General features: G+C 31.2%; 5 protein-coding genes across 5 annotated transcripts; 2 read left to right on the top strand and 3 right to left on the bottom strand.

The window, feature by feature from the left end:
* Positions 1 to 4,101: 4,101 nt before the first annotated feature.
* Positions 4,102 to 6,593, bottom strand: HELRODRAFT_160066 (hypothetical protein; the record flags this gene model as incomplete). Its single annotated transcript, XM_009017085.1, has 6 exons — positions 4,102 to 4,183; positions 5,046 to 5,152; positions 5,574 to 5,577; positions 5,895 to 6,006; positions 6,252 to 6,341; positions 6,449 to 6,593. The coding sequence occupies 6 exons, from the start codon at positions 6,591 to 6,593 to the stop codon at positions 4,102 to 4,104; spliced, it is 540 nt and encodes a 179-aa protein (XP_009015333.1).
* A 277-nt stretch (positions 6,594 to 6,870) lies between these two features.
* HELRODRAFT_160065 (hypothetical protein) lies at positions 6,871 to 7,470 on the bottom strand (the record flags this gene model as incomplete). The annotated part of the gene is made up of 1 exon (XM_009017084.1): positions 6,871 to 7,470. One exon carries the CDS (start codon positions 7,468 to 7,470, stop codon positions 6,871 to 6,873), a length of 600 nt encoding a protein of 199 aa, XP_009015332.1.
* Positions 7,471 to 7,784: 314 nt separating this feature from the next.
* Positions 7,785 to 11,655, top strand: HELRODRAFT_184909 (hypothetical protein). Its single transcript, XM_009017083.1, is given in 12 exon segments — positions 7,785 to 7,826; positions 8,549 to 8,659; positions 9,155 to 9,274; positions 9,395 to 9,555; positions 9,681 to 9,722; positions 9,827 to 9,937; positions 10,047 to 10,143; positions 10,251 to 10,331; positions 10,499 to 10,555; positions 10,843 to 11,062; positions 11,106 to 11,195; positions 11,212 to 11,655. The coding sequence occupies 9 exon segments, from the start codon at positions 8,552 to 8,554 to the stop codon at positions 10,942 to 10,944; spliced, it is 879 nt and encodes a 292-aa protein (XP_009015331.1). The 5' UTR covers positions 7,785 to 7,826; positions 8,549 to 8,551; the 3' UTR covers positions 10,945 to 11,062; positions 11,106 to 11,195; positions 11,212 to 11,655.
* A 1,926-nt stretch (positions 11,656 to 13,581) lies between these two features.
* Positions 13,582 to 16,408, bottom strand: HELRODRAFT_188241 (hypothetical protein; the record flags this gene model as incomplete). The annotated part of the gene is made up of 7 exons (XM_009017082.1): positions 13,582 to 14,535; positions 14,709 to 14,912; positions 15,133 to 15,293; positions 15,552 to 15,656; positions 15,798 to 15,968; positions 16,063 to 16,141; positions 16,307 to 16,408. The coding sequence occupies 7 exons, from the start codon at positions 16,406 to 16,408 to the stop codon at positions 14,338 to 14,340; spliced, it is 1,020 nt and encodes a 339-aa protein (XP_009015330.1). The 3' UTR covers positions 13,582 to 14,337.
* A 410-nt stretch (positions 16,409 to 16,818) lies between these two features.
* Positions 16,819 to 18,525, top strand: HELRODRAFT_160061 (hypothetical protein; the record flags this gene model as incomplete). The annotated part of the gene is made up of 1 exon (XM_009017081.1): positions 16,819 to 18,525. One exon carries the CDS (start codon positions 16,819 to 16,821, stop codon positions 18,523 to 18,525), a length of 1,707 nt encoding a protein of 568 aa, XP_009015329.1.
* Positions 18,526 to 20,596: the final 2,071 nt, after the last annotated feature.

Below are 20,596 nucleotides of genomic sequence, written 5' to 3'. Positions count from 1 at the left end.
TCTCGCCGGTCATCAGCTTTATTATTGGACAGCCTAGAAAATTAACCATAAAAAATAAATCTTTTTGAATAAAAAATATAGCCCAGTAAATAATAATTCAAGATTGTTATGGAAGAAATGTAAAAATGTGACTAATATGACATCAATGACCGTTAATTCCAGATTGGAAGCCAATAACCACGCCTCTAGCACCGTTCACTAATCCTCTTTGAATATCAAGGTTCTTCGTCAAGGTCACCTATTTTGAGAGAGGAAGGAAAAATAGTTGCTAAAATGTGAACATATTTTATTTATCCAATCGACACAATGAAACTATAAGATATTAAGATAATAAATTGTAACTAAAATGTTAAAATGAATAGAATAAAAATAATCAATAGAATAAAAATTATCAAATGTACGATCCACCCATCCTCATTGCCAATGACAAGTGCATGGGTGTAAGTTATATTTAAAATAGCATTAGGCAATGTTTCTGTCACAATAAATTCCATATGACGAGCTGATAACACTGTTTATTAATTTAAAGTTAAACGGTATTGACCATGTAAATTTAAATATCGATAAAATTATTACATAAACCAATTGGCGACAATTCAAATGTATTAATTATTATAGAACAATCTTTATATTCTTTATTTAGATATGCATTTAAATTTTTATATTTTTGTTGTTTATATTGTTTCGATGAAATTAGATTAGTTTCATGGCATATCGTCAGTTCCAATATTTCAATCTTGTTGCCCCTCAAAATGGCAATGTCTGGTCGTAGCGTGTTGAATAGGAGTGACATTGGACAAATGCCTTCCCTTTCCAAATCTGCAAACAAACAGCAATCGTTTGGAGCCTGTAACTTCAACTCGTCCATCATCAACGCCAGTACTTTATTATGTCTATCTGTGTATCTCTTCAGAGCCGATGTTGAACCACAGTTTGACACCACATGCTTGTTTGTTTGTCGAACGTTACACAGTGGGCACAAGGGAGTTGTGGTTTTGCCCCATTTGACCAGATTAATAATAATAATTAATAATAATAATATAATATTAGTAATAATAACCTGAGCCCCAATTTTGAGTTGAATGATAGATGGCGCGAGGCACACACTGTCTATATATGAAGACATCGTTGGTGGCTCGTCCACTGCTGTGAATGTTCTTGTAGGTTCTGCGTTTGTGAGTAGTAGTAGTAGTAGGGCTGTATTAGTAGTAGCAGCAGCAAAAAAGCAGCAGCAGCAGTAGCAGTAGTAGCAGCAGAAGCAGCAGCAGCAGTTTTAGCAGCTATAGTAGCATTAATATTACTAACAAGTGAATGTAAAACCTTTAATCTGATCGAGTTGCATTTTATTGATACTATCTACATCTTCTTTATGCGTGCATAACTTTGTTGCGACGATGCCGTGGCACTCTAAAACATTACTGTTGGTCCTTTGTAGAAATTTCTCCGAGTCCACGGAACACCTGGAATGAATTGGATTGAAAAAGTGAGATAGTGAAAGAAAGAAAAGAAAAAGGGAAAAAATGTGAAGTAGCGAAAGATTGTGTGAATGTTTCGCTACTTCACATGTAAATGATAAATGCTACGCGCATTTAAATGATATATCTTTATTCATATATGGCATGCGTATCCTACCAGCAATTATAGCCTTGAGTGAAACGTGGTTTACAAACAATGAAATTAATAATAGTACGCACATTCAATTTCCAGAGTATATATTTGTATGCAACAACAGAATAAATAAGAAAGGTGGTGTAACAGGATTTTTAATAAACAGAACTATTATTTATTCTAACTTACACAATAGCATTTTATACTCGTCCGATTTTTTTGAATGGTCGGGCATTACAATCAATATAAATGGTAACAAGCATTACTTCTTATGCGTTTACAAACCACCTGATGCCAACATAAATGAATTTATTTTGTCGCTTTCTGACTTTTTATTCAACAAATTAAAGCCTGCGTGCAAATCCAAACTATATATCTTGGGGGATTTTAATATAAATCTGGCAGTTAACAATGCTTATTCACGAAACTTTATCAATAGTATGGCTGGTTTTGCATTGTTTTTTTTAATCAACCAACCTACAAGAATTACTGATTCAAGCTCTACTGTCATTGACAGTATCTTAACTAATGACAACTGTAGTTTGATAAAAGGTATAATTTGAGGATATCACTGATCATATGCCTATTTTTGTATGCATTCCGCATAAAAATAATAAATGTAATAATAAATGTAGTAAACGTTCCTTAATCCATACCAGATTAACTGATGAAAAGAATATCCAAGAGGCCAATAGTATGCTGTCTGGCATAAAGTTGCCTGAACTCCAAGACTCTATTGATTTGAATATTGATTATGATAATTTTTTTTAGAATTTATATGAACTGTATAGACGTCGCTTGTCCCATGATAAGTCGTAGGGACCGCTTTAGGAAGCCATGGATGAATATAAAATTATATAACTGTTCCATCCATAAAAACACTCTATATAAAAAATATTTATTAAATCCAACGGCTGATAATAAAAAGACATATACTATGCATAGAAATCATTTTACAAAAATTAAAAGAACACAAGAAAAACAATTTTTTGAAAATAAGTTCCAAAGTTGTAAAACCATTAAAGAAAAATGGAATACAATCAATAATATTGTCAAACCATGTACTAATAAATCTCATCTCCTTCAAGGGAAACTTGATTTGACGAAAAAAATAGAAACTGTTAACAGCATCGATAAATTTTTTGTTGAAATGGGGCAAAGATTAATTGATGGCTCTACAAACGCCGATTATGTATCACCAAGCAGTGCTTGCTATCCTGCATTCCAGATGTATGACTCAACTCCAGATGAAATTATTTTAATTACTAATAAGATCAAATTAAAAAATAGTTATGACTTAAACTCTCTCTCCACAAAAATAATAAAAAACACTATCCACTATATTGCATCTCCACTTTCAGAATTATTTAATAAATCTATAAAAATCGGAAAATTTCCAAATAAATTGAAGTCAGCCAAAGTATTGCCTATCTTCAAAAGCGGTGACCCTAACCAATTTGAAAATTATAGACCCATCTCAATTTTACCTGTTTTTTCCAAAATTTTTGAAAAATTAATGTTTAACCGAATGTGGAAATTTTTAATTAAATTTAATATTATTAACAAAAATCAGTTTGGCTTTATTCCTAAATCGTCATCTGAGCGAGCAGTTGCAGAGTTGTACCGGTCTTTACTTAACGGCTTTGAATCCAAATCTTTTACATTGGGTATTTTCATTGATTTGAAAAAGGCGTTCGACGTTATAAATCATAAAATTTTGCTATCAAAGTTGAAAAATTACGGATTTCGAGATGTTGCTTCTAGATGGCTAACGTCATATTTATGTGATCGTACGCAGCTTGTGTCGATTGATGGTATTGAGTCAGCTCCATTGACCATTCAGACAGGTGTGCCCCAAGGATCGATACTGGGGCCGTTGTTGTTTATTTTATTTGTCAACGACATTTTTGAGGTGTCCCATCATTGCACTTCAATTCTTTTTGCGGATGACACCAATGTATTTTTGACTGATAAGGATCCAGTAGTTTTATTTAATTCAATGAACGAAGAACTTAAAAAATATAATAAATACTTCAAATTAAATAATATGGTATTGAACTTACATAAATCATGTTATATGATCTTTGGTCCTAAAATTAGGACTAACAATAAACTTTTTGACAACTATTCCATAAAAATTGGCGACACCACATTACCACGCGTTTATTCAACTAAATTCTTAGGAATCACAATTCAAAGTGATTTGAATTGGAATCATCACATATTATTTATATTAAATAAATTATATAAAGTATGGAATTAAAGTACTCTGCATGAGTTTGAAACACACCGGCCCAAGAATATGGGAGACGATTCCACAAGAAATTAAAGATTGTAACACTTTGCATCTTTTTAAAAATAAACTGAAAAATTTTTTAATTACGAAAAGTTCTGTTTTTCAAGGATAATAATGTATATGTATATATATGTATATAAGTGTGTACATATTTCATTAACATTGATACATTTTCTCCTATTGACAATTTTATTTTATCATTGAGAAGCAATTTTGAGCTGCACGGTGGCCGAGCCCACAAGAATTAATTTTCTTTTTTTGGTCTCCGAATCATTCATGCTTTTGTTTTGTTTGATTGAATAAAAGTGATTTGATTTGATTTGATATAAAGTGATAGGCATTGTTTATAAGGCCCGTGACAAGTTGGATTGTGGTACTAAACTTATGCTGTATTATTCTTTTTTTTACCCATACCTTAATTACGGCAACATATTTTGGGGCTCGACATTTAAGTTTTGGATTAATAAGGTGTTTATTGCACAGAAGTATTTCGTGCGCATATGTTTCGGCCTAAGCAAATATGATTACACCAGTTATGTATTTGCTAAAAATAAAATTCTTACAATAGAAGAAATTAATAAATATATAACTTTAATTTTTTTGTTCAAAGTAATCAACTATGACAATTATCAGTTTCTCTACTCTTTTCAGTTTACAAGTTCTGCGACTAGGCAACACGGCTTATTAAAAATACCAAAAAGTAGAACGGTCACAAATGATCATCGTTGGATGGTTAGAGGCGCCAAATTGTGGAATGAACTAGCTATTAACGCGTATAAATCGATGTCAATTGTCAACTTTAAACACGTTGTGAAATCTAAAATATTAAATTGTTAACTTTATTTTTGATGCGATAATAGGTAACTCTAATTTTATTCGATTTTCGTTTTAAATTAAAACTGTTCTGAATTATATTATCAATTTATTGTTATTTTGTTTTTGAACATTTCTGTCCGTTTAATGTTACTAAAATGATATAATTTAATTGCACCATTTAGTTAAGGTAGTCTACACAAGTTTTTCTTTTTTGATTACCTGTTTTGACAAAATAAATTGGAAAAAAATGCTTGAAAAAGGAGAGAGAGAGAGAGAGAGAGAGAGAGAGAGAGAGAGAGAGAGAGAGAGAGAAAGAGACACTCACCGCCCGGTTCTAATCTCATTGAGTATGTTAATGAAGTGTTGGTCAGCCTGCCTGTGAACTTCTTTCAGTACAATGCACTTCGTGAAACATCTCTTCCAAGCTGAAGACTGTGTTGTTAGTTTTTAATGAAAATACATACACATAAACATACAAATATGTATATACACACTCACGTACGCACACACACGCACGCACACACACGCACAAAACATCATATACACATAAGTAAACAGAGACCCATAGACTAACATAAACAAGCAAGTTGGGGCAAAATGATGATTCTTATGACTGTTGTTTTTAAACATGGGCTCGTACAAGCCAGTAAACATATTCTCTCTCTCTCTCTCTCTCTCTCTCTCTCTCTCTCTCTCATACACACACACATGCGCACGCACACACACACACACACACACACACCTGAAAAGCAAACATTCTGAACTTCCCATTGGTTGTAACAGGAGGCAATTGCAAGAAATCACCACAAACAATCAACTGTATGCCCCCAAATACTTTACTACACTTTCTAACCAGTCTAATAATAGTAATAATAATAATAATAATATTATTATTAAATATAAATAATAATTTATTTCTTTATTATTATGATTATATAACAGTGTTATCAATTCTGTTTACAACGCCACTAACATTCAGAACAATTTTGTTACCATTATGTTCATCATCATTAATATTATTGTCATAATTACTATCGTTAATATTATAATTATTATTAAAAATAATACTATTTAATCAACCGTACGACCAACCAGCCAGCCAACCAATCAATCAATCGACCAGCCAACCAACCTGGCAACACACTCCAACTTATTGAAAAATTCCCCGTGTAACATTGAAATTTCATCAATAATGAGATGCTTGCACTGTCTCCACTGAGTCCTGTAGGCTGGTCTCGACGCCAACTTCACGCATTCTTCCAGTGAACTCTCTCCCAGGCCCATCCCTAATTAGGAAATTAGTGGATTGAAAGATTAGTGGATAAAATGTTGATGGGTGAATAGGTCAAATGATGAATGATAGATAAATAATTAAATATAAAGGCCTATATGATTGTTGGATGGCTAGTAACACAGATAAAAAGATAAAGTGAATAAAGTAGTGGATAGATAGATTTATGAAGGAATACACGCATACAAGTACACAAACAAACACTCAAACACACAAGCAAACAAACAAACACAAACAGACCAGCAAAAGAATGTATAGTAGTTCCTTTTATATTGCAAGCTGCTAGGCCAGTACTGGCTGTGATAAAGGTGTTATCTGGTGGCAACACTCCTTGAAAAAATATTTGTATCTCATGATATTTATTTTCATTATTTATTTATATTACAAATATATTATAATTATACATTAAAATTATATTATGGTTCATAATTTCAAACCTATAATTTTAGATAGAATTAGTGATTTTCCAGTTCCAGCGCTACCAGTAAAAAAAATATTATGCCCTTGTATGACAGCTTCATATACACTATTTTGTTCCGGGGTCAGTGTGATTGGAGGGTTTTTCCTAATTGGTTCTGCCATATTGGGAACTTGTTTCTTAAAACATAGATGGCGCTTTGCTTGAGGTTTTAACTGGGTTAGAATAAAATCAATTTAGTGAAGATAAAAATTATTTTGGTGTTATGAGGAATTGGGACAAAGATGACAGCAATACTTTTATATCATAAAGGTTTATTGTTTGTTCAATTAGTGAAATAGACAATTAGATATTTTAGAAGTTTTAATTTAAAATAAAAAAATTCATATTAAAATTTGTTTAATATGTAACTAATAAGTAAATAAATGAATAAAAATTTAATTAACTTTCTTGGTCTTTATTAATAATCTTACTTACAGTAGACAAAGGTGATAATTTTTGAGAAAAATTTTCTTTATTGTCAGGTGTCATTTCACATTTTCTTTTCATTTGTTTGCTCAAGTCATTCATCAACGTTTGAGGCTTTAACGATTTTAATTTATTCAAAACATTAATATCTTTATTTGTAAGTGGGCTAACTTCACTAATGCATCGTGTTAAGGAGGGGAATATTTTTTTTTTAGATGGGGACATCTGCTTTTTTTCTTTCAATGCTTCATTTTTTATGAACAAAGTTCTTAGAAATGAGAACAGCTGCTCTGGGGGACAGTTTGATATCATGTATTGGATTTTCTCTTTATTCATTACAATGCTCGCTTTGCCATCTTTTAAAAATTTATTATGGACGTTAAAATCTTCAAGGAGAACAGTTTCGTTGAATTTATCACAGGCCACGGATAACAAGATGCCGCCTAATTCGTTTCTGCCTAACAACAAGCTGGCATTTTTGAATACAAACTTTTTAACGATTTCTCTGTTGTTGTTCAACGTTTCTCGTATTAAAAAGCAATTCAATTGGATTCTGCCTAATTTGTTATCCATTATTTTCAGAAGTCAGAAGTTAGAAAAAATAGTTATTTGAAACTTTAAATTGGATTTTAAATTTTAAATGTTTAAAAGTTCGTGCGTGGAAATGTAAACAAACAAGTATTTACCAAAAACTGTAAATTAACCAAAAACTTTTCAAACCATACAACTGCAAGCATTTTGAAGACTTGAAAAACTCCAACAATTAAATTCATAAATTATTATTAATAGTTTTATTTAATAAAATTTATTAAAAAAAGATGAGTTATTCAGCCAAAATTCACTTTTTGAGTGCACTTTTTGACATTTGCATCTCGCATTTTGTGTGCCCGTGGTTTGCTTGTTAAGGTCGTGTTAGATTTTTGTTAAAGGTATTTTATGATTTTTAATAATTTTCAATGTTAATTAATTATTTTATGAAGCTTAATTTTTGTTAATCACCTAAATAGATAATTGCTTATTGTCATGATTCACATTTGATTACAATTTTTGTGATTTCTCGTCAATATTTAAAATTTTTACTTTTTAGTTGTATTGTAAAATAAAATTGTATGGTCGTTATCAGTAGCAGTACTATGCAAAATTTAATCATTTCAATAACTGAGTAATTCTTGATTAAAAATACTAAAAATAGTAATAATTTACTATAATTTTCATTATATTCTCAAACGTATGTTAATTTGAAGTTACTATTTAACTGTTAAATATCATTTTGCAATGGGATTAACTTACTTAACATTAACAATTAAGAAAGATCAAAGAGAATTTTTATGTGGAATGGACTTTAATTTTAAGATAGAGATTTGTTGATTTAAAATTTAATAAGACAATCTTAAAGTGCTAAAGTCAAAATTTTTACTGCCTTTTTGTTTCTTTTTCAATTAATTATTAATTAAATGATTGCTATAGATTTTGGATTCAGTTGTCTTACAAACTGAATCAAATTTTTCGAATAAATCTGTCATGTCGTTATAAAACTTCATTATTATTTAGTATTAACTTTTTAAATCATCAATTTTAAATTAAATGTACATATTTTATCATATTTAAATTATGAAAAAATTATAACTAATTATAATAATTTTTACCACAGAAAATGCCAGAAAGCAAAGAAGATACAACCAAACGTGTAGGAAAATGGTATTTTGGAGGTGCGGCCAGTGCTGGGGCAGCTTGTATAACACACCCCCTAGATCTTCTTAAGGTCCTATGAGTGTGTGTGTGTGTGTGTGTGTTTTTGTATGGTAAAAAAATGTTTACATTTATATTAAACAAATGTATGTATATATATGATATTATTATTAAGTTGCATAATTATGTAGTTTTATTATTAAAAAATTATGGTCAGTGTTGGTATCAATTACTTATAAGTGAAAGTTTTTTTATATCTTATATGAAACAATTGCTTCCTCAATTGAAAACCACTTGACACTTATGTACTGATATGGAGATGTGTGTGTGTGTGTGTGTGTGTGTGTGTGTGTGTGTGTGTGTGTGTGTGTGTAAATATAGATATGGATGTTTCAGGTATGCAGATTGTGGCTTGTTGTGTGTGTTTGTGGTTTTGTTTGTGGTGTTGTTTTTAATTATTATTTTTATTGTTTCATCCTTAATTCATATATTTATTCATTCATTTATGCAACTATGGTATTATTTCATTCACTTTTATTTCATTTTATTATAATTATTTTCTGTGCAGGTTCATCTCCAGACCCAGCAGAAGGGTAAGGTGGGTTTGTTGGAGATGGGCGTCAAGGTCGTCAGGTCCGACGGGATATTTGGTCTTTATAATGGTCTAACTGCCTCGTTGCTTAGACAGGTGTGTGCGTGTGCATGTGAACGTGTGTGTGTGTGTGTGTGCATGTCTGTTTTGCGCGTGTGTATGTGTGTTTAATTTCCGTTTCATTCAATGTTTGTTACGTTACATACACCTGGACAGCTCACCTATTCGCTAACTCGATTTGGAATCTACGAGACTGTGAAAAAGCAGACGGAGGTGCCCGGACGATCAATGGCTTTCTATGAAAAGGTGCTACTCGGAGGTTTTGCTGGCTGTGTTGGGGGTCTCGTCGGCACCCCTGCTGATCTTATTAACGTCAGGTAAGTTGGTGTGCGGCGCGTAATTGTAGATGTGTATGTTTTAACGTGTGGTATGTTTGCGTAAGGTCTGTATGTGTAGTCTGAACTTTTTAAATTTAGTTTCTTTTTTTTCAAAATTCATTTAGAATGCAGAATGATGTCAAGTTGGCACCTGAAAGCAGAAGAAAGTAGGGAAAAAATGTCCTCATTGTACACATATTTATATACAGACATACCTACCTACACATACGTACATACTTACAAACACACAAACATGCAAACTAACCTACAGTTACAAACACGCCATAGACGGTCTGTACAAGGTCATAAAACACGAGGGGCCCATAAAATTAATGAATGGGGCAACTATGGCCAGTTTAAGGGCCACCTTCGTTACTATTGGGCAGGTAGTAACGATATTGTTGTGGTTTGTTCTGCGTGTGATGATTTTGTTGGCTTGTTGATTGATTGATTGGTTGATTGATTGATTGGTTGATTGATTTGTTGATTTTACAGATATCGTTCTACGATCAATTTAAAGTTATGCTATTGAGGACGGGATTCTTCCAAGATAACGTTATAACACATTTCTCTGCTAGCTTCATGGCGGTACGTTTTTCGTTTGTTGTTGCTGATCTAATTAGCATAATGTTTTCTTGTCTATCCAATTAGAATGATGTATTCTTATCTATTTAATTAACATAATTTATTCATAGGGAGGCGTGGCTACATTGTTGACCATGCCTCTGGATGTTATGAAGACAAGAATGATGAATGCTCCACCTGGGACATATTCGGTCGGTTGATTGAGTGAATGAATGAACGAATGAATGAGTGAACGAATGATTGAGTGAATGAATGAACAAAGGAATGAGTGAATGAATAAATGAAGAAATGGAAAGAGTAAATTAATGAAAAAAATACTGATTTTATGATCATTCGCTTTTGTATAATTTCTCATCAGGGAATATTTGCATGCGCAAAGGACATCGGTAAGAACGGACCGATGGGATTTTTCAAGGTTTGCTGATCAAAGTTATAACAACTATAATGGATAATTATTATATCCGATAATAATAATAATAATTATTATTATTATGATAAAGAAAAATAATAATTTTTCTGAAATTAGCAACAATAACACAATCTTTATAATACGAACGAACAATGATTGAATATTAATAGCAACGCTTGTCTCTGTGGTATATTAATTAACATAGTAATCACAATTATAGCAGTAGTAATACTTAAATTCATAATAAATTATAATTTATAATAATTTAAACCAAAATTATTTTCGAATTGTAGGGTTTCATACCGGCATTCGTGAGGCTGGGCCCGCATACGATCATTACTTTTCTTCTATTTGAGCAGCTTCGTCTCCAGTTCGGTGACGTTGTTCCTAAATGAAATAAATATATTTATAATTGAAATTATAAACATTATAATTATTCTCATTGTTTTTTATCATCATTATTATTATCATAAGTCTAGATTACGTTAACAGATTCAATAGTCAATCGACAATGCATAAGACTTACATATTCATACACCTATATACTTACATAGAAACATACATCATGTTAAACATTGTTATTATTGTTCACATTATTTAAAATGTTTTTTCGTTTAGTTTTAGGAATTAGTAATTAATAATAATATATTAGTGGTTGTAAGTATATTGATAATAATGATGATGATGATAGAATAGGGACAGGGATAAATATATCCTGATTAGGACATTAGTTATAATAATAGTTATAATAATTATAACGAAACACCAATAGTAATGATAATAAGCCATTTATATAGCGTCGTGTTCAGTTAATATTTAGACTGATCATGTCAGAATTTTTTGGTCTTTTGGATGGAGATTTTTCATTTATTTTTTGTTCTCTGTAGATCTAATTTTTCAATTTTTTTTTTTGATTTTTCTATGTATATCAAGAGAGATTTTATAAATAATAATTATTTTTATGATTATTATTATGTTTATTATTATTGGTTATATTATTGTCAATTTATTTTCCCAGTTTTTTCGTTATGATAAATGGCTGATTTTATTTTATCATCAATATTAAATCGAATTTTTGATCAAATAAATAAAAATGAAATTATTTTAAAAAAAAAAGCTTTCCAGATGTTAAGCATCACCACCATCATGTTAGTTACACAATTCGGAAGTGATTACTTTAGGAAATATTTTTTCTTGTTACTTGTTAAAATTCTTTCCAAGTTAATTAAGATTCATCTAATTATATGATAATTATGACGAAATAATTACGAAACGGTTTAAATTATAAACAATAATAAATAATTTGAGTTAACTGTTATCACTTAACCTTTTTGTTATACTTCGTTTCCCTTTAGAAAATTTTCAAAACTAACAAAAATTACGAAAATTTTAGCAATGGCTTTAGCAAAGTATAGAAATTGAACTATACTACTTGAACTTTGGCCTTGACTTAACCCGGAAGCATTTGGGTCATTATATAATCATCCACATTAAATGAACATACATGAAACATATGTTAGAATAGGAGGCCCTGGTCAAAATATAATGGATATACGTAATTTTTTAAACAGTATCCATAACCTGAATTATATTTCCATCAAAACTAAAAGCATAAACGTTCATTTAGTTCAATTTATATAGATATTAATTATCCAATTAACTAATTATTCAATTAATTAATGTTAAATTGAAAAACCCATCAATAATAAACTACAACAAAAACGTAATGAGTGCATATATATATATGTGTATATATATATATACAGTATTGTATGAATTCTATCGGATTGTTGATTGTTGGCATTATTCTGTAGAATTCATACAACACTGTATAAATAAAGGGGGGGGGGTGGTAAACTACGGCCCGCGAAGCTATTTCATGCGGCACGCGGGGTCTTGTACGCCAAAAAAGGTCGTCAGCTAGACATTATGACCAAAAAAGTTGCCACAAATCTTAAAAAATTCTCCCCCGGGTCGAAATAACTTGCTATTTAAGTACATATGCGGCCCTTCAAAGGTCAAATAGTTTTCCCACCCCTGGTATAAAACATGGTCTCCTTCCTCGTACACACACACACACACACACTCATACACAAATATATATCACAAATTAGAAAGATGACCAAATAAATGAATAAAAAAAAATGAATGGATGAATGAAGAAAAATGAATATAAGGCATAAAACACAATTATTTATATTTGGCTAAACGGATTGTTCTAGAAGTATGTATACTACACATACCAGCATGAAAAAAAAATGATGATCAATACAATTAATATGAATGAACTAATTGACGACACTTCTCTTAATGTCTTAATGAAGAAAACTAACATCAATGTTATCCGATGAGATCCATTAAAACACATAACAGAATCATTCACTTTTTTCCAAATAAATTTTAGAATTATCATAATTATTAATGGTCCTATGTTTGATATATGATTGATTAATATCTTTAATTTGCATCAAAAATTATGAAGAGAAAAATATTATTATTATATAAAAGGGATCTTATATATAAATATATAAATATATAATCAGTTGAATAGATCAATTGTTATAATTATTATTATTAGATTACACACACATATAAAATATAAATAATAAGATAATAATAATAATACAAAGAATGATATAGATAAATTAATGAATTGTAATAATAATAATAATAATAATAATAGTAAAATATTCATAAATAACAATCGATTCACTGAACTTTCTTATGAACATGATGTCTTTAATGTTTAACACAATATAACGCTTATATATATATATATATATATATTGATTTTTATATATTGATTATATATATATATATACATATATAACCATGTAATGTCACACGCACATAATACATAAAATTAATCAAATGTTTTATTGCATTTCTTTGATAATTATGTCTAACTAACGCTATTCAAATCATAAACTCCATGTATATATACACGTGTGTGTGTGTGTATGCTTACATGTACTTATATCTGTGTGTATACGTCTTTGTACGTGTGTGTGCGTGTGTATGTGTGTATGTGTAAATGTCTCTTGAAATATCTTAACAGCGGATGTAAAAAACGCGTATTTCTATATATAAATGATCATTATTAATTTCTGAAGTACAATTAAACATTTCACAAAGAAGAAAAAACCTTGAAAGTAATTTCAATGTCGAAAAATTGTATTAAAAAGTTATATAATATGAAGAATTAATGAGAGAAAGAATGAATGAATGAACGAATGAATGAATGAATGAAGAACAAATGAATGGAAGAACGAATGAAAAAATGAATGTGAACAATTTCTGTGCAGTATAAAGTACATTATTATCTCGCCTACGAACGTGAAAATGAAACGAAATGGACTAACTATCAAGGTTTTAAACAATATAATTAGCCAATGAAATGATTAACTTATTAAATGACCAATTAGCATCAAAACATTGTTTTCTAATCTAAATAACTAAGTAACACGTAGACAAACACACCCATGTACGTATATATTTATAAAGGAAAAGTGATAAAAATAAAATTAAGACAGAACAAAAATCATTCTTAAATGAAAAACTAAAAAAAAATTAGCCAAAAAACATTTTGAAAAATTAACAAACATCAATAAATAAGTAAGCCGTAGCACTCGTTGTTTGTACAAAAAATTATTTGTAGGCACAAACATCTCCACAACCACCACGTGCGTATCTCAATAAGTTTCTCTCCCAAACACACACACTCACTCTCACACACACACACGCACACACACACACACACACTGACGCGTTTTGATAAATAATTAGGGCTAGACTGCAAGCGGTTTTTGATATTGCAGGGGTAAGTGAAGTTGTAGTGGGTCCCTAAGCCTCCTAAGGTCGTAGTCGACCTGAGCTATTTCCTCTTTCAACTGGTTGTACTTTTTCAAATCCAGGTGTCTAGCCTTAGCACCTCTGTGTACTGAAAATAAGAACTCTCTGTCCCTAACTTGAGGTAAGATGTACTCCTGCCGATTAGGAATTAGAGATGTTACTATTATTATTATTGTTATTGAATATTTAATATATTAAATGATTGAATATATAAATATATAACTTTACGGAAATAAATTTAAAAAATGTGTTAAAAATCATGTAATAAAGTTTGAAGAATTTTGAACGAGAATGATTCCATGCTTACTTGGCTAGTGAGTAAATAATAAGCATAGCAGGCAATAGCTGTTCCGTAGCCAACGAAATAAGTTACAGGCTCCATAATATCCCAAGAGTACTCAAACCAAGTCAACCGAGCCAGGAATCCAAATTGAATTCCCATAAGACCTAATCCAACCCAAGTTAGGACACGAGTTCGGCGGTTGGCCGACATGTCAATTTCTGTTTTCATCTATGTTAATATGTGTAGTGTGTATATAGGTATGTAGATGTTTATATATATATGTGTGTGTGCTTGTATGTGTGAATGAGATGTGTGTGTATGTATGGGTAAATATGAGATGTGTGTATGTGAGATGTACATGTGTGCATACATGTGACCACTTTCTGCAGTTAAAAATATTTGTCATCATCATCAAAAATCATTTTTATTTTTTATAAAAATTTCAAACCCTTTCCATAGGATATATTTCTTTGTGTAGCTCTTCTAGTTTGTTCTGCAAACTTTTTTCCTGAGCAAGTTGATGTTGTTCGACGTTGAGAGCATTGTAGAGATGGCAGATGGCGTTTTTCACATTTGATACATCGCTCATATGCTGTTTTATCAGAGCATCTAAAATGTACGATGACATATGCATCTATGTGTAAATCCTCGTTATTAGTGTTCTTGTTCATGCTGTTATCATGTTTTGTTTATAAAACAATACTAATAACAGTAATAAGGATGATGAAAATGATGTTTATAACAAAGATTATGATGATTGATACCAGTAATAAATGTTGATAGGATGAAAAGAGATAATGGCAATAGCAACAACAACAACAAAATTTTAACAAAATGATAACAAAGTCCAAGAAAAAACATAGATACCAATTGCAGGTGCTTTGCAATGAAATTTGACATCATTGATGTAGATGTAAAAGTCGTTCTGCAGTATCAAATAGAGCGGAGTGCTCCTGGCCAGACGCTCATTCTCTGGTGATTAGTGTTTGCCAGTAAAAGTGCATTGGTAATAACAGCAATAACAATGAAATTACATCAGTAAATCAAATTTTTTTTTTCAAAATAAAATAAATAATATGAAATAACCAAAAGCTAAAAAGACTTAAAAGAAACCTAAGTTGTAAGCCACTACTCTGTCAATCCCCTTATCCTCAAGTTTCATATCATGGATAAGGTTGTATAAGGTGTTAGTGGTAGCCTTCAAAGTAAACTGACAACGCTCACGTCGAGACGGTAAATAGACTGAAAACTTCACCAATCCTTGCTCATACTTAATGTCAATATCTGGGGTGGCAATACAAATATAATGTCATAATCACTGCTAAAATTAATATTCATCACAGATGAGTATTTGAATTAAAATGGCACATGCACTAACTTCCATCTTGACCTATGTTTGATGCTAAAAATTGGACACTTCGTTTGTGAACATCAAATCCGTATCGTCCAAAACATTTCTAAATATTAAAATAAAATCAGCTATTAACAACTTAACAACAGCACAAATAGCAGTGATTATGAAAAAAAAATTGAAAACTCAAACTGAGAAAAAAATTTCTGAAAATCAGAAAAATGTTCACATCTACTTGAAGAAGAACTAGCAAAACTTTAAAAATGCATACCAAATTAGAGCCTTTCAACAATAAATATTTCTGAAATCGTAAATCGCCACATTTACACGAATTTAGCAAAGTTTTCAGGCATTTGAGAGATGCAGTCGCCATTTTTTATTTTATTAGTTTTATTTTTAAACATCCGTGTTTATAAAACTTCTCCAGCTTTAACTTCCAAATTTGGCTTTTTACGTTAAAATCTGTCAACCTACATATGATAATGTCAACGTCATGTTGTTCAGTTCTGGCTGGTGACGACCTACCTGCTTAGTTAGTTGGCTGTCAGTCTTCTTCATCTGTACCACGTTAATTTCGTGAGAGATTAGAACAGTGTAAGGTTTAGCGGCATCTGGACAAATTTGTAATTGGACTGAAGGAAACTTTCGGCTTAACTTTCAAAAACTTTTAAAAACAAGTAACTTAAGAAATGTATTTATTGTTATAACGTCACAATGCGTAAACAATATTAATAAAACAAAACTCAATATAAACATTTTTCCGTTCAAAATTTTAATGATGTAATGTCATCAATAACTTGCCTAATAATATTTGTAACCATCAACCTATCGTCAGTAGCCCATACAGCTATCGACTTGAAAGAATCTTACATAGGATGTTATCGAAACATCAGCTCAACTAAAATAGTTGCTATAGTTGGCTCAGTGGGTGAATGTTCACTGGAGTGCAAAGATGAAAGTAACAATATGATCGCTTTGAAGTATGGAGAAGAATGCAACTGTATTGAAAGGTTAGATTCAGCAGTGGCTTCATCCCTGTGTGATGTTCCTTGCGACAATGGAGATGCCTGTGGTGGAAGTGATTCATATTCCGTCTACAAAAGCAAGCCACGAGTGATGCACGATGCATATGCGAGTATAGAAAGCCGTGAGATGACATCTATCGAGATGAATTTACCCGATGGCTACACCCTAGAGACGTGCGCATATTTCTGCTTAGAAACTAATCACACATTTTTTCAACAAATTATGAACCAAAAATGCGAATGCTTCCAACATCACAGCATGTATAAACGGGGCTTCATACCAAAATTTGTTTCTTGTCAGAAATGCTCACATATCGAAACTCAAATCTGCGATTGTTTTAATAATGTTACAGACGAAACATTAATATTCGCAACTCGCTTTCAATACGACTTCCAACGAGGAATGTCAACTTATTCTCACTGCAACAACCGTAAATACAAGATTTACGAAATAACGAAGTGCTCCGACGGATGTGAATACGGATGGAAAGGGGATTGGTGCAGAGAAAGAAATTGTAAAGTAGGGAATGGAGGTTGTGGCAGTGAAATGAGCTGCACGCAACTGACAGTGAACAAATATAAGTACGTTGAATGTGTCTGCCCACTCGACACTGTTAGAAACAAGTGGAACAAGTGCGAGGTTATGAGAACAAATTTAGCTCTGAACAAGCCGTCCTATTGTAGTTCAAAATACTCTCATCATGATGATTTTAAATATGATCCATCATATTTAACTGACGGCATGTACGATGGGCATCATTTATCCCATATTGATTTTGACGAGTCCGCCTGGCTGGCCGTTGACCTATTCCATTCCTACCCTGTTGGTTTCGTGAGGGCTTATAACAGGTGGGGCTCAGAACCTTTTGTCGTGCAGCGTATGGACAAATTTGCAGTAAGGCTGAACGAAACTTTCGACCTAACTTCCATAGCCGACATAAGAAACCAAACCAACTTCTGCGGATATGGACCAGAAAGAGCACTGGGGTGTGGAAATCCCATGGTTGTAATCTGTGAAGACTTTCGTTTGCTTTCACGATTCGTCATCATCCAACAATCAGATGATAAGTTTGGTAATAGCACTACGGCACTTGCAGAGTTGGAAGTGTATGAAGCCGGATGCGATCTTTTTAATGGAAGATGTGAGAATGAAATCTGTAAGGAAGTGACTGAAAGAAATAGGAAGACCATCTGCTGTGGTTGTCTGGTCACTACAACACTGACCATAGTTGGAAATCCGAATGAAACATTCCGGAAGAATGAAGTGATCTCGACAAGTTATGATTATTTTTGGTACTTCTTAGCAGGTAGCTTGGTTCTAGTGTTCCTAACTACCCTCATGATTGAACTCGTCATTAGGAAGAAAATGATAAATGCAGGTAAAGATGATCAGAAAACAGAAGAAAATGATGAAAAACGTGAAGAACATGAAGACGTCCAGTCAGACGCAGGCTCACTCGATTAGAAATTTAGTTTTAGTCGTTATGAAAACATTTTTCCATATTAAAATAAAATTAAATAATTGTTTAGTAAAAAAAAACTAAACCAACAGAAAATTCTTTATCGAAACGAATTATTTTACAAACAAAATCATTTTCCTGCTTTTAATAATAAGGATTATTTTTTATCTACAGTACTTCGACAAACATTCAATTATCAACCTTCTTTCTTATGAAACAAAACTGGCCGAGAAATTTTCAAAAAAGTACTTCTTATCATTTGTTTGTCTGCGATCAATAATCATTCATAATAGTATTAGCAACAGATGAGTTTAGATGAACCTACATACATGCATGTATGTAAAAAAAATTTAAATGATTGTAATCTTTTCAATTTTAATAGTTTGAGCCATTTTCCTTATAAATTGGAATAGTCAGTCAAAGCCGAAGTTTTTTAAATTAAATTTTACAATATCATCATCTATTGTTATAACTTGTATACAGCATGACAACGAAATCCAAGATAAACATTTTGGAGTGCAAAATTTGAATGATGTAATGTCATCAATGACTCGCGTAATAATAATAATAATAATAACAATAATAATAATAATAATAATAAATCAATAGAATTAAATATGAATGTATGTTTGTGCCTATACCGTAAGTATTTAGATTAATTTATTTGCCTAATTTTTTAAAAAATGGATGCCTGAAAAATGTTTCAAATAGTTTTAGCTGATAATATAACACGCAAGAACGCTGGTATACAATTACTACTACTACTACTACTCTTACTACTACTACTACTACTACTACTACTACTACTACTACTACTACTACTACTACTACTACTACTACTGTTGCTGATGACGATGGTGGTAGTGATGAGGTTGATGATTATGATGATGATAATTATAAATCATATTTTCAATAAAACAATATTAATCTAAAATTTAAAAGCACACAAATAGACATGTAATATAAAGACAAAAATATAGATACACGTATATAAGTATAGATACAAGATACACAGTAAACATAGACACACAATCTTAAATGTAGATACAAAATTGTAAACATAGATATACAATAATAAACATAGATACACAGTCGTTAGCGTAGATATACAATCGTAAACATAGCTGATACAAAATCATAAACATAGAGATAAAATGCTAAACAAACGAAAACACTCATCTTTGAGTACAGATTTTTTAGTGTTCTTCAGGATTGTCAACACCAATTAGATATACAATAAACAGGTCTACAAATATGTATGTATGTTTGTTTGTTTGTCTGTTTGTATGTATGTATGTATGTTTATATGTTTGTTTGTATGTATGTATGTATTTTTGTATGTAGCTATGTATAAATGTGTGTATGCATTATATGCACATATATCGTTCATTCTTCAATGAAAAATAGTTCTATATTAACGATTTAGAAAGTGTATGGCACCTTAAATGGTTTTTAAATGTACCCGAAATGACGAGTGTGATTAGTCTAATGTTGTTATTGTTCATATTATTTTGTTGTTGTTATTTTTGTTGTTATTAATGCTATTGCTGCTTTTACAAATTTAAAGGTAGTACCGATAAGCAAACAGACCTAAACAAACAAAACGAAACATACAAATATATACACATACAAATAAACATTACACACATACAAACAAACATACACACACATACACAGTCATTTAACGAAACATATGCCATGAAATTCAAGATGATAGTTCAAGATAAGTATGCACATGACTTATGTACAATATGCGTAGATGCGTGTATGTGTGCGTGTGTGTGTGTGCAGGTGTGTATGTGTGTGTGTGTGTGCGTGTGTGTGTGTGTATACTTAGTTGCCCGTAGGGCAGATAAGGAGAGGAAGATTAAAATGCAAATTGAACTCTCCGTATTTTTTGCCGATCAGTTAATTTTTTATCATATTTCCTTTTCCGTTTTTGTAGTTTTTTTGGTATCATTATTATTATTGTTATTGTTATTATTGTTATCTATTTTTTTATTTTTAAGAAATTTTTTATAAATTTTCTTTGTTCTTGTTTTCAATACAATCGATATCTATACCTCAGTGCATCTT

This window comes from Helobdella robusta (genome assembly GCF_000326865.2).
Source record: "Helobdella robusta unplaced genomic scaffold HELROscaffold_2, whole genome shotgun sequence".
In the NCBI taxonomy this organism is placed as follows: Eukaryota; Metazoa; Annelida; class Clitellata; order Rhynchobdellida; family Glossiphoniidae; genus Helobdella; species Helobdella robusta.
This window is presented reverse-complemented; position numbering and strand designations above follow the sequence as displayed.

Coding starts and splice junctions, on each gene's coding strand:
- HELRODRAFT_184909 (XM_009017083.1), top strand. CDS start 8,552: ATGCCAGAAAGCAAAGAAGATACAACCAAACGTGTAGGAAAATGGTAT. Junction 9,275..9,394: donor CTGCCTCGTTGCTTAGACAG/GTGTGTGCGTGT, acceptor ACACCTGGACAG/CTCACCTATTCGCTAACTCG. Junction 10,556..10,842: donor GACCGATGGGATTTTTCAAG/GTTTGCTGATCA, acceptor TTCGAATTGTAG/GGTTTCATACCGGCATTCGT.